Below are 16,288 nucleotides of genomic sequence, written 5' to 3' on the forward strand. Positions count from 1 at the left end.
CAGAGCCATGTTTGCATGTATTCTGAGTTTGGTCTCTGGCAAATTAAAAATAAGTATAAATCAGTATCCACCCTCATCTTAGCTCACTCACCTTTGATACCTAAAGAAACAGCCTGTTTGTGATGCTGCTAAATGCGTAACAAGGTACATTGACCAGTCCTGTGATGAAAACAACACTAGAAGAGTGTTTAAACTGAACTAGAACAGTGGATGTGCAGGCTGAAATGGCAATGTTTTGTCAGTAACGCAAAGAGAATTTGCACAATGTGATGATATATTCAGACCTATTGCTACTATTTCATTGTCATTACAATAAACTAGGGCAGTGGTTCTCAAATGGTGAGTCAGGATCCAAAAGTGGGTCGCTGAGCTCTTTCCACTGGGTCGCAAATACGCCATATTGCCAAAAGTATTTGCTCACCTGCCTTGACTTGCATATGAACTTAAATGACATCCCATTCTTAATCCATAGGGTTTAATATGACGTCAGTCCACCCTTTGCAGCCATAACAGCTTCAACCCCTCTGGGAAGGCTTTCCACAAGGTTTATGTGTGTTTATGGGAATTTTTGACTACTCTTCCAGTAGCGCATTTGTGAGGTCACACACTGATGTTGGACAAGAAGGCCTGGCTCTCAGTCTCCGCTCTAATTCATCCCAAAGGTGTTCTATCAGGTTGAGGTCAGGACTCTGTGCAGGCCAGTCAAGTTCATCCACACCAAACTGTCTCATCCATGTCTTTATGGACCTTGCTTTGTGCACTGGTGCACAGTCATGTTGGAGCAGGAAGGGGCCATCCCCAAACTGTTTCCACTAAGTTGGGAGCATGGAATTGTCCAAAATCTCTTGGTATGTTGTAGCATTCAGAGTTCCTTTCACTGGAACTAAGGGGCCAATCCCAGCTCCTGAAAAACAACCCCACACCATAATCCCCCCTCCACCAAACTTTACACATGGCACAGTGCAGTCAGACAAGTAATGTTCTCCTGGCCAGATGGAGAAGTGTGATTCATCACTCCAGAGAATGCGTCTCCACTCCTCTAGAGTCCAGTGGCGGCATGCTTTACACCACTGCATCTGACACTTTGCATTAGACTTGGCGATGTATGTCTTGGATGCAGCTGCTCGGCCATGGAAACCCATTCCATGAAGCTCTCTACACGGTGTTCTTGAGCTAATCTGAAGGCCACATGAAGTTTGGAGGTCTGTACTCTGCAGGAAGTTGGCGACCTCTGCGCACTATGCACCTCAGCATCCGCTGACCCCGCTCTGTCATTTTACGAGAGTGACCCATTCTTTCACAAATGTTTGTAGAAACAGTCTGCATGCCTAGGTGCTTGATTTTATACACCTGTGACCATGGAAGTGATTGGAACACCTGATTTCAATTATTTGGATGGGTGAGTGAATACTTATGGCTATATAGTGTATGTGCCAGGAAAAAATGGGGCTAAAGTAAATTCATACATGTATTTTTCAGGTTTTCCTATAATAATAATTCAATTTCAGTATTTGTCTCCTTTTCTTTGGGTAAAAAAATAAAAAAGGTTCTCTTTTAGAAAAATGCTTAAGAAATCACCAAATGTTCATGCTGTTTTGGGGAAAATTGAATGAAAAAATGCATGGATGTATTTTTGTAATGATGTGCTTCTTACATTTAGACCCATTAGGGGTCCATACTGTGACATTTTTCACTGACTGAATTCAAGTGGTTAGAAATATTTAAATATTTGTGTCATGATTTCTCTGAAGTAGTTGGTGATGGGGCCTGATGTCCGAACACTTGAGAACCACTGAACTTGAGGGATAGTGTGTGTGTGTGTGTTGAAAGTAAATTGTAGTGTTTGTACAAAGGGTGCAGAGCTGTAAAATTTGTCCATATTTTCATCTTCTGACATACATTTTACCACTTGCTTGCTACCAAGACAACAACGTCAATTAGTAGAAGCCAAATAGTGTCATCTGAATTGTAAAGTTGTACCACAGCATGAGTTTTAAATGTGCTGCATGTTGCTTGTTATGCAAAATAACATGAAAAAGTAATGGAAGTGGTTTTGTAAATATTTAATAGTGTAGATAATTATATTTTTGGGCAGCAGTGAAGGTTTCCAGGTCGTTCCAGCTGTTTGCTCAGCTTCAAACATATGAAGAGCAAAAGATATGGGGAAAACAGTTCCTCCAGTTTTGTGTTTTCTTTCCCTAAGTAGTTATCGCATTAAAAATCAGACTTTAACTCAGTCATATTGCCAACAAGATAATTGTAAGGGTTAAATCTTTCATCTGAGTCTGGCAAAAAAAAACAAATCCTCAATATGCAGTGTAAAATAGTTCTCCTCACTCACATTTAGCAGCAGGAACAAATCATGTTTCAGAGGGTTCACCTGATCACTAGAGGAACACGAGACAAACACAAAATCCCACACTCACAAAGCCTCTTTCATATTAGTCAGCAGCTGATAAATATTTTACTGCATCTCTCTGGCTCAGCATTCCATTAAATATGAAATATTAATATGCAGTCGAGGTTTGGCAGATCATAAGAAAAGGTGACACGGCAGGTTTTTATCTGAACACTGACTCAGCTCAGTGAGGCTTATTAACACTGGAGCTTTACTTTTCCTCTAATTGATTTTAGCATGCCCAGACTAACCGCACAGTATTATTTATTACCGGAATCAAATACTGAATTGATGTAAGAAGACACCATGAAAGCGTCACTGTAAATGGGTCAGTCTTTAATCCAGCTTTTATTGTAAGAATTTTTGTTAGAAGTTGCTGGTGTAGAGTGATGGTATCAAACCTGCAGGTGTTTATTTTTTACATATTCTAACCTTCAAAATCAAACATTGAAGCATGTTCATTTGAGATGGGTACCAAATATCAAACAAATATCAAATATGTTTGATATTTATGATTTAAGGTTGAAGGAAAACCTACAACAACCAATGAGAGCAGGTAGACCAGGTAGCGTCACCAGCTGGATATTTTTACCACACACACAACTGTACCTTCATTCCAGCCAGGATGTCATCCTTTTCCTTGTTTTATGGGCTACGCTGCAACTATAACACATGCCAGGACAGACTGTGACCTGTCTCAAGCTTTTGATAACTTTAGATCTCCAGGTTGTCTAGGTTGAGCTAGAAACACTCTGGAGTCAATCAGATAAAATCCTTTGGATTAGTTTGTTAGAATGTGCACTGTGTCTGCAGTAAAAAAATATAGAAAATAAAAAAATAAAAAAATTGACCTGCCGCTGTTTGTAGTGTGGTTCTTGTACATTTTTAGAGGACAGATCCAAGAGATTTTTTTTAATCGTCTAATCATGATGTGTACCGATTTTCATGCATGTAGCTCTTAGCCAGTCCCCTGTCTCACTTTTAGGGCCCCCCCCTTGGGGCCACTGTGTGATGGACTTGCAAAATTCCATTATCAGATGGTTATTTCTGCTGGGGGACAATTTAGGGGAATATTTCTGGGACTTTTTGCATATGTAAATGCCCCCAAAACAAGCCACAAAGAATCAGAAAAATAAAAAAAAAAGAAAAACCCCTTCCATTTCAGTTGGTTCCTCGCAGATTAAACGTGCATCAATCTTTACGCTCCGTGGAGTCATTTTTCGCGTTTTTCTTCAAGTAAATAGTTAGCCTGCTTTCAAGGATTCTTCCAGCCCTCAGGAACAAAGGCTTACAAAATTATCAGTTGTTAGATACTATTTTATGTTATGTGTTTTAAATGATATAGTCCACCATTTGGTTAATTAAGCTTTAAAAGCTTTAATGAAAACTACATCAAAAGGACATCTAACTGCATGTTGGTTCCATCTTGGTATCAAAGCTTTGCGAATATATTTGCACGTTAGAGTGTGCAGGAGTTGTCCTGCATTTTTAGAAGTTGTATATAAGAAATTCCCCAATGCAAGGTTCCTTAGACTTTATTTTTTTCTATAGTTTATTATACTTGTTAATTGAGTATTCATTGTTATTTTGGTTATAACTGATTATTTTTTTTTGTTCTATTGTTTTAACTATTAGTATTCTGAATTATGCTTTGCTTGCTTTTACTTTTTGAGTACATTTTAAAATCAGTACTTTTACTTCTACTTAAGTACAGTTGAAACCAGAAGTTTACATACACTATATAAAAAGGCACATAAACTTTTTTTTCTCACCATCTAACATTAAATCAGATTAAACTTTTCCTCTTTTTGGTCAATTAGGATTACCAAAATTTTTTAGACAATTTTTTATTATTTTCTTGAGAGTCAGAAGTTATTTGACAGTGTTGATCCACCAGTGTTAGTTCAACTCTGTTTAAAGTCATGACTTGGGTCAAATGCTTCCACAAGCCTGTGATTTTTCAATTCCTGCCTGGCAGAACTGGTGTAACTGAGCCAAGTTTGTAGGCCGCCTTGCTCGCACATGCCTTTTCAGCTCTGCCCATAAATTTTCAATGGGATTGAGATCAGGACTCTGTGATGGCCACTCCAAAACATTGACTTTGTTATCCTTAAGCCACTTTGTAACCAGTTGGGCAGTATGCTTAGGGTCATTGTCCATTTGGAAAACCCATTGCCTTGAAGCTTTAACTTCTGCTGATGTTCTTGAGATGGTTCTTCAGTATTTCCACATAATGTTCTTTCCTCATGATGCCATCTATTTTGTGAAGTGCACCAGTCCCTCCTGCAGCAAAACAACCCCACAACATGATGCTGCCACCCCCATGTTTCACAGTTGGGATGGTGTTCTCAGGCTTGCAAGCTTCCCCCTTTTTTCTCCAAATGTAACGATGGTCATTATGGCCAAAAAGGTCAATTTTAGTTTCGTCAGACCACAGAACATGTCTCCAAAAATTAAGGTCTTTGTCCCTGTGTGCATTTGCAAACTGTAATCTGGCTTTTTTATCTTTCTTTTTGAGTAATGGCTTCTGCCTGGGAGAGTGGCCTTTTAGCCCATGTTGGTACAGGACTCGTTTGACTGTTGATAATGACACACTCTTACCTGCTTCAACCAGCATCTTCACAAGGTCTTTTACTTTTGTTCTTGGGTTGAGATGCACTTTTTGGACCAAAGCACGTTCATCTCTGGGACACAGAACCCATCTCCTTCCTGAGCGGTATGATGGCTGGACATTCCCATGGTGTTTATACTTGCGTATAATTGTTTGAACAGATGAACGTGGCACCTTCAAGCATCTGCAAATTGCACCCAAGGATGAACCAGACTTGTGCAAGTCCACAATTCTCTTCTTGATATCTTGGCTGATTTCTTTTTATTTTCCCATGATGTTACACAAAGAAGCAGTGTGTTTCAGGTGTGCCTTAAAATACATCCACAGGTGTGCCTCTAATTAGCTCAAATGTTGTCAATAAACCTATCAGAGGCTTCCAAAGACATGACATCATCATCTGGGCTTTCCCAAATTGTTTAAAGGCATAGTAATCTTAGTGTATGTAAACTTCTGACTTTGAAGAAAGTAATAAAAATTTTCTAAATAAATCCTTTTCTCATTATTCTGGCATTTAGCAAATAGAAATAATTTTGGTAATCCTAATTGACCAAAAACAGGAAAAGTTTAATCTAATTTAATGTTAGACGGTGAGAAAAAAAAATGTTTATGTGCCTTTTTATATAGTGTATGTAAACTTCTGGTTTCAACTGTATGTTCCAACCAGAGCACCAGTACTTTTACTGAGTACAATTCTCTTGTACTTGTTCCACCTCTGTTGACTACACAGTGGTAGATAGCGAGAGAATGATTACAAGCCACACCCCAAAACAGCTGTTGTACACAGCAAAACCTGGATTGTTGACATCTCAGGGTTAAACATTTTGAAGTTGATTTTCTTTGGTGTGGAGTTATTTGACAGTGTTGATCCACCAGTGTTAGTTCAACTCTGTTTAAAGTCAACTGATCAAAGCTCCACCGTCTGTGATTTCAAATCTGAGGGGATGTGTGGGTGGTGTTCCCATCACGCCCTTGGTCAGAACGTTAAGTTGTGTTTGGATGTTGCGGTAGTACATTGATCCCTGCTGAGGTTCTTTTGGTCTTGTGTCTGGTGTTGTTTTTGATGTGTGACACATTTGCACCATGAGTGAAGTTATCCACTGAGTTAGGGTTCTCATCTGTGACTTTAGGTGCACCTTAGGGTTGCATAGTGTGTATTCTTCATCGAAATACATTGCCTTGAAGTGACGTTCACTCTCTGCTGTGTTCTTACCAGAGGAGACACCTTGCCACCGATTTTCAAGAATTATGACAGCTGTCATTTAGTATCTGAAAAATATTTAACATCTTTAAAAATGTAGTTTAATGATATAAAGTCTGGACCAATACTGACACTTTTATAGTTTTTAATTTAAGTTTAACTTACTGTTAGTTTTGCTGTGTGTTTTACTTCATTATAGAGAAGTGACTTTACCAGAACAGCCTGATTAGAGATATTTTCTCTGTTCTCTCTTGTTCTTAATAATAAGGAAAGATTATATTTTTTCTGTACAACTCCACAGTAGCTACTCAATACTAAAGTAAACTTTAAATTAAATACATTTTACTTTTACTTGAGTAGATTCCTTAACAGTTCTAAGGGACTTTTTCCAGTTGAATATGAAATATATCCAGGTTAGTGGGGAAAAGGGAAGAGAGCAATAGTGCTCAGGCACAGTGGAAAAAATCATGCCTAGGTGAAAACACCCTCGCTATTTGAAATTTTCAAAGAAATACTCCACCTTGGTCTCAAATCTTTTTATAGTGTTGTGCTATTTGAAGGGTTTTTTTTTTGAATCCTTTAAGATTTTAAAGGTAATTTTGGGTAGCATTTTAAAATTCCACAATAAAGCAACAGAACCTGAATACCTTACTCTGTCAAAAGAACATACCAGTGGGGCTCCATCTTTGTCATCCAGTCTCTGTTCACATCCTACCTCCACCACCTGGGCTGGGGTTGCCCTCCTCCTGTGTCCCTCCACCCAAACTGACTTCAAAGCTGACATGAAAGAGTTTTGAATCATTTGCACAATTGGAGCTTCAGCAGAGCAGAACTAGGTTCAGCAGAAATTTCTTTATTCTAATATTTCTCTCCCCTTTCACAGTATTGTTCCCTTTGCATTGTATTAGGAGAGTAATTCCAGGGTCTTACACTGTGCTTACCAGAGCAAGGTGGGGGATGTAAGTGTTGGAAATTAAACCAGAATTGGCTTGCAGGAATATGGTGCATCTTAAATAATGAACAGGACTGAGCTGTCCAACCATAAAAACAAGGCTTTACCGCTTGCTCCATTTAAAAACTGTCCTCTTGTGTTCTGTCCGGCTTTGTCTGCCTCAGCTCCATGTAGATAGGTAGCTGAGATCATTAAATGCATCCTGTCCCTTCATCCCTCTGGTAATTAGGAAGTAATGGAGCCTTGGCACAGAGAAATCTGAGACCACAGAACAGCAGCCAGAGTGCTTACCGTGCCAGGACCAATCTGAGGTGGAGGAAGGGTCCTGTCATAGGAATTTGACCTATCAGAAGCACCAAACGGTTAAGGCAGGACACTCCCTTCAGGCTCTACAGTCTCCAGGGGCTGTCTGATGCATTGGCTCACTGCTGCTTAGCACTTTGTTGTATTGATTTAATGTCCTCTATACATAAGGTAGAGGATGTACAGACCAGGTGCCTATTGTACTCTATAGGAAGCATTTTGGACACATATTCTAGCTGTTCTCTAAAGATAAAGGAGAGAAAGAAGTGTTTAAAGTTGATCGATTTTTGTCTTATGCTAAGAAGCCATTCTGGCATCAGGTTTTTTTCCACACCCATACTGAACATTTTTTCAACTGCTGTTGCATGCAGTATGTTCATGCAGTTTCACCATAATGGATGTATGAAGAGATATATTAAGAATAAGGTGATCGAGCCCTTACTATTTTGGTGCTCAAACACTACATGGACATAAGTATTTGTCCAACTGACTGTTAATCCAACAAGGACTGAAATGACATTGTATTTAAATAATGTACTTTTATATGGAGGTCCCCCCCCCCCCACCCACCCACACACACACCCACACACACACACACACACACACAAACACCACCTTTGTGGTAAGAATTTGTGCCTATTCATTCTACAGAGCATTGTTAATTTCAGGCACTGATGCTGAATGAAAAGGCTCACAATCTCTGTTCCAATTCATCCCAAAGGTGATCAGTTTGGTTGAGATCAGGGTTCTTTGTGGGCCAGTCAAGTTCTTTCACACTGAACCCCTCAAACCATGCCTTGATAGTCCTTGCTTTGTGCATAGTCATGTTGGAATAGAAAAGGGCCCTCCCCAAATGGTTGCCACAAAGTTGGAAGCATAGCATTGTCCAAAGTTTCATGGTATGCCTAACCCTTAGAGCTCATGCAGCACAGATCTGTGCTGCAGACACACCCTTGGTAAACTACCATGGGAGTACTGCACATCTCCTTGTATCACATTTTTTAAAAATAACTTTTGAACCGTAAATTGTAGGCACTTACTTGTTACACTTAGCTGGTAAGCCCACCACCAAGTTGCTGGTATGTATCCTGAAATGCATGCATGCTTTGCTGAACAGCGCATGTGCACAGACTTAAAAGCTGAAAGAGAGAGCCTGAATGACTCACAACAGAGAGAAATAAACTCAGAGGCTCTAATTTGTCCCTCACTCACTGTACTTTAAATAATGACTCAAATTTCCAAAAGCACAAAGACTTTTTTTTTGTAAAAATGTGAATATTTTGAGGGCTTTTTGTCACAGAATTATTATTTTTTAATTCTTTGGTCAAAAGAGATGGGAGAAAAAGTTTGTGCAAAAAATCTTTGATGACTACTCCCATGTTATGTATGTTTTTGTTGAGTACTTAACACTACCTCGAACATTTCCATCAGTTTTCAGAGTCAGAGAAATTCTTCATATTCATAGTTGTTAGATCCGTCTTGTCATGATAGCGTCACTATATAACTGCAGTAATTGACCTGACATGTTGTTTCCTGTAAATGCAAGATCTGTTAAGAGCGATCTCACTCTCTCTATTAAAAAAAAGAAACAAAACACTTGTTTAGTCCATCTTTATTGAGCAGAGCCCTCAATTCAAAACATGAAGTAACTGCAGAGGTGGGCAGAGCCTAGTAGTGTCTACTCTATTGTTATTTTGATTTGGCACTGTCTGGTGGTGTATTTTACGCTGTGCATTTAGTTTAGTTCAGTCTTCCCCCACTGTGGCTATTGTTTCAAATGTCAGAGTCAAGCTGTGTTGAAGTTACTGAATGGCTTATTGCATTACCCGTTGTAGGCTAATGCTGCAACAGAGCTATCAATGGAGAACAAGTCATTTAATCATCAGGATCAGATTCAGTAATGGTGGCTGCTTACTCCATTGACAGATTTTCCCATTCATAACAATGGATAGATTCCCTTCTGTATCTTACATCTAGATTTCTTATACATGTTGTGTAAAAGCCTTCTCATTCTCTCCACCTTTCTTCAGGTGAAGGTGGAGGAGGAAGATGAGGAAGGATCAGTGGAGGAACATGAAGAAGAAGAGGAGGAGGAGGAGAGCTGGGAAAAGGCGCTGTCTGTGGAACGCTTTGGAGACATCATCAGCGACTCTGCTTACACCAGCGGAGACAGGATGGGCCGACACTACACCGAGAAGGACTTTGAATGTAAGCAAAACTACCATGAGCACATTTTACATACAATTACATAATAAGGGCCAATCAAAGTGTCAGATATATCAATAGATAGAGTCTACCACCAATGTAGTAATCTCAAACTCATTCAAAGATTCTGAAATAGCGCTCCATGAAAGGGAAAGATATAACTGGTTTTAATAGGGTTGAGTCCAGTCAAATTTATTCCCATAAGAATTGGGACACTGGGTTTCCGTGACAACAGCCCCTGGATATGGGGTATGGCTATGATAACTAGCCCCCTATCACCCTGTTTTTAACAGCACTTTTAACCCTGTTCCACCAAGCCAGTTCCAGAGCTGGTGCTATACTGGAGCAGGTTGGTTCACAGTCAGTTTGATTTAAGAATGAGAGAACCAGTTTGCTTTTCCACTGGCTTCAGCTTGCCAGAAAACCATGACCTTATGTCACTGTAACTGCCAGTTTTTGTCTGCATTTGCCCAGTATCACTAGCCCCAAATTTAAGCTCATCAGCAGAGATCAGCTTGGCTCTTGTAGCTCCCTCCAGCTTTCTTTGTACTTCTTATGAAGGCTTACACAGCCTGGAGGTAGCTTGTATCCTCCTTGGACCAATGTTGCTTTTTGCATCTGTATTTGTTTTGCACTGTTGTCTTGCTGTCTCATTTGAAGCTCTGTTATTTACAAATGGCACTCTCCCTGCTAATATGTACTTTTTTAGTCCTGGCACAGACATTTAATAACATTGTTAGCTTTTCAAGGGGACTACAGGAAGGCCAGTTCAGGCCCTGGACTTTTGACTACAGAGCCACACTGCAGAACATGGAGAATAAGAAAGAGTTAAATTATTCAGTTTCAACTTCTTGCTGGATTCAATGAAAAATTGGGGTTTCTGGATTTTGCAACTCATCACATTCTGTTCAGATGATCTTTTCTACAACATCCCAGCCTTTTTAGGAAATTGGCGCTGTATTTGTGCAGAACATTAAAAACAGCCTGAGCTGACAAAAGGGCTGGTTCCACAAAGGGACCCTGCTCTAAGAAGACATCCCTGACCTCCCAGTGAACTTGAAGGCATGATCTTTCCAAAGTCTAGCCTAGCGTTCCGTCTACACCAGTGGTACTCAACTCTGCTCAAGCAAAGAAATGTTGAAAAAATGGGGCGCAGGTGGCCGAGTGGTTAAGGCGCACCCCGTGTACGTGGACGGCCCAGGTTTGAGTCCTGCCTGAGGTGCTTTACTGCATGTCTCTCCCCCGCTCTTGTCCCTGTTTCTGACTCTATCCACTATCTCCCTCTATCAAATAAAGGCACAAAAATGCCCAAAATAAACCTTTGAAAAAAACAAAAAAGAAAAAGTTGATACCTTTGCAAGAGCCACAATCCAAACCTGGGGGTGTGAAACCAATAATTACTAAAATATAGCTGTGTTAATCAGAGCATGCAGATAGCTTGGATTCACCTTTAATTTCCATCATTTTTATTAATCTATGCTCAATTAAGATGATTCAGTCAAGACCACTTCTTCAAGAAACACACATGATTTGTGGTTATAAATGTTATTCTTTAATAGCAGTTAATCAGCTCTTATTGCTGTTGTTTATATTTGGCAGTGTGGCTGTTCTGGGATCCCCCTGCCCTACCATGGGTCTACATTGAAAGAATTAAGCAGAAAAAGCAAAAATTCCAGTTCTTCTTGTGCCTACAAGGAAAGCCTGAGGCAGGGAAAGAAGCAGCAATAAACCAAAAGCAGGGCAGGCATTGTTGACAACAGAATGACGCCAGATATAGCATAAAGGAGGAGCTGGGGTGGAGGAGGGTTGCTAAAAGCATCTTGCAGAGGGCGCAGCACAAGTAGCTAGGGTAAATCCATTTAAATGCAGCAGCATGACTGTAATTAGCCAATAGCATGCTTAGAGTGAATCAGTTGGATATAAAACAATTAAAAGAAAATGGCTGACAATTATATTTAACATTAAAAGCCTACTGTAAACGGCTGGGGAACAAACTGATTGATGTGACTCACAATGGATAATTTCTGAGGTCAGAATTTCCCTTTTTTAAGGTTTTCTGAGGGAATTATTTTTCAAAGTAAGGCTTAAAAGGGCCACCCCTTGAGTATCACTGGTCTCGACCATGGTTTTGGTCTGACCAGTGACATGCACCTTCACCAGCTGGGTCTGTTTCTAAAAGAGAGGGCAGCTGGGTTGCAGAAATTACAAGTTTATGGGGGAATAAAGAAAATAATGTAAAAACTACATCTTTGCGTGTGTGGAGTTGATGCATTGTTTATTTGGAAACAGGAAACTGAGGCAACAATATGCGTGGGCTCACCAAAGGTTGAATAGAAGATTGGAAAAACATTGCCTGGTCTGATGAGTCTCGATTTCAGCTGCAACATTCAGATAGTAGGGTCAGAATTTGGTAGAAACATCATGAAAGCATGAATCCATCTTGCCTGGTATCAACAGTTCAGGCTGGTGGTGATAGTGTAATGGTGTGGGATATTTTCTCTCCACACTTTGGGCCCTGTAGTACCAACTGAGCATTGTTTAAATGCCACAGCCTACCTGAGTATTGCTGCTGACCATGTCCATCCCTTAATGACCACAGTGTACCCATCCTCTGATGGCTACTTCCAGCAGGATATTACACCATGTCACAAAGCTCACATCATCTTAAATTGGTTTCTTGAACATGACCATGAGTTCACTGTACTCCATCAGCCTCTACAGTCACCAGATCTCAATCCTATAAGCACCTTTGGGATTTGGTGGAACGGGAGATTTACTTCATGGACATGCAGCCGAAAAATCTGCAGCAACTGTATGATGGTTTCCTGTCAATATTGACCAAAATCTCTGAGGATTGTTTCCAACACCTTGTTGAAACTATGACATGAAGAATTGAGGCAGTTCTGAAGGCAAAAGGGGGGCCAACCCTGTGCTACAAGGTGTACCTAATAAAGTGGCCGGTGAGTCTATATTGGTGAATAAATGCAGAATTGTGACCTTGTCTGTCACACTTTGACTTGCACTGAGCATGGCGCTAGATTCTGTGTGTGTGTAAGTCTATCAGTGGATTAGTATGAGACAGATTAGTGGATGAATACCACGTGCTCTGGTTGGAGATAATAGAGGCTAATATTGGATGGAGCTGCTTTCTTTTGATGTTTATTAAACAGTGCATCTCTCCATTATTGTATGTTAATTAAAATCTAAAGCCTTTGTTTGTGTTGTGTCTTTCAAGTATTTAATAGGGAATTAGGGGCAAGATCGCACATCTCTGAGAATAACACCCTGGTTTATTTAATGGAATCAGCATTTGTTGGTGTAAGGCATTGTGTGTCAAAAAACTCTAAAACTCATTTATTAAAGGCCATGTAAGAAATCAGTGTAATTCTGCATGCTTAATTCATTTGCAAGGTCAATTCTTAATTGTGTCAGCCATCTGAGTATAGATATCTCAGTGGCATGGCCCTATTTCAATCTGTCAAGATCTGTCTGTGAATCAGTGTCTGGCCAGACAGTAAGACTCTGGGGTCAGTGACTTCAAACTCTTTTGTGCCCACAGAGCTGATTACTTATAGGAATTCTTCAATACTATTAACAGACGCTTCACAATAATATGTTCTTATTAATTTGACTAAGTAAAAATCACAAATTGAGTTTTGTCTGAAGCATTTCAGTTACAACTTTCAACCACAGCACCTTTGCACAGGGATTTTTGGGGCAGCTTAGAGCTGTACCCAACACAAACAGAGAAAACTGTGAGCCTAAATATGTGTGAAAGACATTTTATAGATTGTTTAATAGAATGCATCTTGATCAGGCAACACCAGCTGGTGAATCTGTGTACGATGGGAAGGTAAAACTGACTTCAGTACTCTTAAACATTAAAGATACATTGAGCAGATACTCAGTATCATTCTAAATGCCATTTACTTTCAGTTAGATATTCAGTTTACAGTACTGTGCAGAACTTTAAGGTATGTTTAGGTCAAAGTAAGGCAGAGATATGGCGAGTAAGCAGCCTGAGGACACCATCTGGTAGGAAGGAGGATTTACACAACCCCGGGTATGCTCTGGATGTCTTTGCAGTAAGCATGGCCAAGAGTACTGTCCAGGTTGGTAGTAGGCTTGCTACGAGCCCCTGGTCATGCTTTCGATGTCTCAAGAGCCCATAAATTACAAGCAGTCTTGGGGAGTATTACCAGGTGTGAAAAGAGATGCCATCGAGCTTGACCTTGAAATGTGGCAAAAAGTCTGCAGAAGCCCAGGAGTTTTTCCATGATGACTGGTAAATATCAGTATTTGTCTGGAGCTTTCTACTTGTTTATCTCATTTTTTTGGATAAAGATTAAAAGGAAATTCCTTTAGAATTACCAAATTCCCGTCCTGTCTCGGGAAGTGGAGTATAACTAGATATATGCATGGGTGTTCTTCTGTAATGATGTGCTTCTCAAACATATTTTATCTTGCCTCATTGATTAGTATGTTTTCATTTTCTATTTAGGTTCCAAACTGCAACATTTTTCGGTAAATAAATTTGAGTGGTGGAAAGGTTTCAAAAAATTGGGTCAGGATTTCTCTCAAAGGGGTCATGGTGGATTCTGATCCCAAGCAGTTGAGAACTACGGGCTTAGATGGATGTGAAATATATCTTAATCAATGGGTATATGAAAGTCTGCCTGGGGTGTCAGGTTACTTTACCTGGACCAGAATCTTTAAGATAAACATTTATGAGAGTAGACTCAAGGAAGTAAATCAAGCAGATAGCAGTCTTATACCCTGGACTTGTTTATAATTAACTATGTCTTTGCAACCAATGGAGTTGCCCTCTGCTGCCCATTTTTTGCCTTTACTTGATAGAGCAGCTGTAGAGAGACAGGGAATGTGGGGGGAGAGAGTGGGGGAAGACATGCACCAAACATGCACCTAGACTAGGCTTGACCCTGAAATGAGTGTGTTTAAGACTACAGCCTCTGCTTATGGGAGCCTGCTCTACCAACTAGTCCAAACCAGTGCCCCTCTGCTGCCATTTTAAAGAAGATGGCATGCCATGCCAACTTTTTAACTTAATATGTTCTATTCTTTATTCCTCTGGTCAAAAAGACCCAGAAACAGCATAACAAAACAAGGTACTAGATACCATTTAACCTGCTTTTCTCTCTCTTTGTTGTCCAGATCACCGACACACATTTCATCATACACATCACCCCTTGTCTACCCACCTGCCCCTGCCCCAGCGTTTACGGAAGAGGGTGCACAGCTCAGACAGAAGACGGAAAAAGAAACGGAAGAAAAAAAAGACCTCCTTACCGCCATCTGATGTCACACCCACCATCCACGAGGTAGATGAGGAAGAGGCAGAGTCTGAAACGGACAGACAGACGACAGCTGCTGCATGCACAGAGCCACCTGACCTCCAACCGCAGGTAAAATAAGAAAGAGGAATAATGAAGGAATATAGTCTGTGAGATAAATTCATGCTGTTTGATTAGGCTTTAACAGCTGTATTAATCCAGGAAGTCTTAGCAAACCATCTCAAGAGAATAAACTGGAAATTCAGGCTAGCAAGTAGAAGCACCTGTAAGCATATTCCTCCCCTCTCACTGATCTTCCTCTTCCTCTCAGTTTAGTTTGGGGAGCCAAGAAGACTTGGAGGAACCCCTCCCGCTCTCTACCTTCCACACGGAAAATGAAGAACATCCATTGTCAAAGGAAGACACACCCTCTCTGATAAATGGGGAGGCTTGTCACGGAGGAGCTGCTGCTCTTGAGCAGGACGAGGAGGTGGATGGAGAGGAAGCATCCTGCAGCAGGTAGTCTTGTGTGGTTTCCCTGGCGGCTGTGTTCATGTTGCTATGTGCTTTTATAATACAAATAATGCCTGATGTGGTCACTTTGGCTCTGGAGTTAATGAGATGATTTAGGCTTCACTGCAACAATTTATTTTCCATGTTTTCATCAAAATGATTACAATGACAGATGATTTTGTTACAGCGAAGGTGTCACTTGGAGCAGTGAACCCACAGCAATTACTGCACGACTCCTGTCACCTCTAATGAGCCGTAGTCTGCTGAGCATCCTTCAGATAATTGCTTTGCTATCTGGGCAGCAAATGTGACATTAAGGCCTCGTTTTTCCACAGCTGCAGTAGATTTCAGGGAGAAATGAGCGCTGATAAACTATAGTATTTTACAAGCCCTGGCAAAACAGAGCAAGCCTTAGAAGTACCAGGCTCTTTAGAATTTAGTTTCAAGATATTAACTACATACGTCTGACCATTACACTAAAAGGAACTGTAATTACATCGTATTGAAATACATGTACTTTAATATGGAGTTGGCCCCCCTTTGCAGCTACAATGACTTACATCCTTTTCATAAGGCTTTCCACGAGTGTTTTGTTAGAAGGAGTATACAGAAAATGCACTTTTTAAATGATGATTTCATTTTTTAAGGGTATAAAGCCATCCAAACCTACCTGGTCAAACAGGAAGAGTAATTTCCCCTAACCTAATAACTGGTTGTCCAACATTTGGCGGCAACAACTGCAAGAGAGCATTTGTAATAACTTGCAATGGGTCTTTCACATCGCTGTGGAGGCATTTTGGCCCACTCTTCTTTGCAG

The 16,288-nt window shown here is 40.3% G+C and overlaps 1 protein-coding gene across 2 annotated transcripts in view; it reads left to right on the forward strand.

Moving 5' to 3' along the window:
• slc4a3 (solute carrier family 4 member 3) overlaps window positions 1-16,288 on the forward strand; it is a 134,345-nt gene that overhangs the window by 38,935 nt on the left and 79,122 nt on the right. The window contains exons 3-5 of one of the 2 annotated variants that reach the window (XM_041806767.1): window positions 9,493-9,670; window positions 14,840-15,090; window positions 15,290-15,477. In XM_041806767.1, coding sequence (XP_041662701.1) covers window positions 9,493-9,670; window positions 14,840-15,090; window positions 15,290-15,477 — 617 coding nt within the window. Of the gene's footprint in view, window positions 1-9,492; window positions 9,671-14,839; window positions 15,091-15,289; window positions 15,478-16,288 lie in introns of those variants that run through there. The other variant, XM_041806768.1, reaches the window with a different exon arrangement.

Source organism: Cheilinus undulatus, linkage group 15 (genome assembly GCF_018320785.1).
Source record: "Cheilinus undulatus linkage group 15, ASM1832078v1, whole genome shotgun sequence".
NCBI lineage: Eukaryota > Metazoa > Chordata > Actinopteri > Labriformes > Labridae > Cheilinus > Cheilinus undulatus.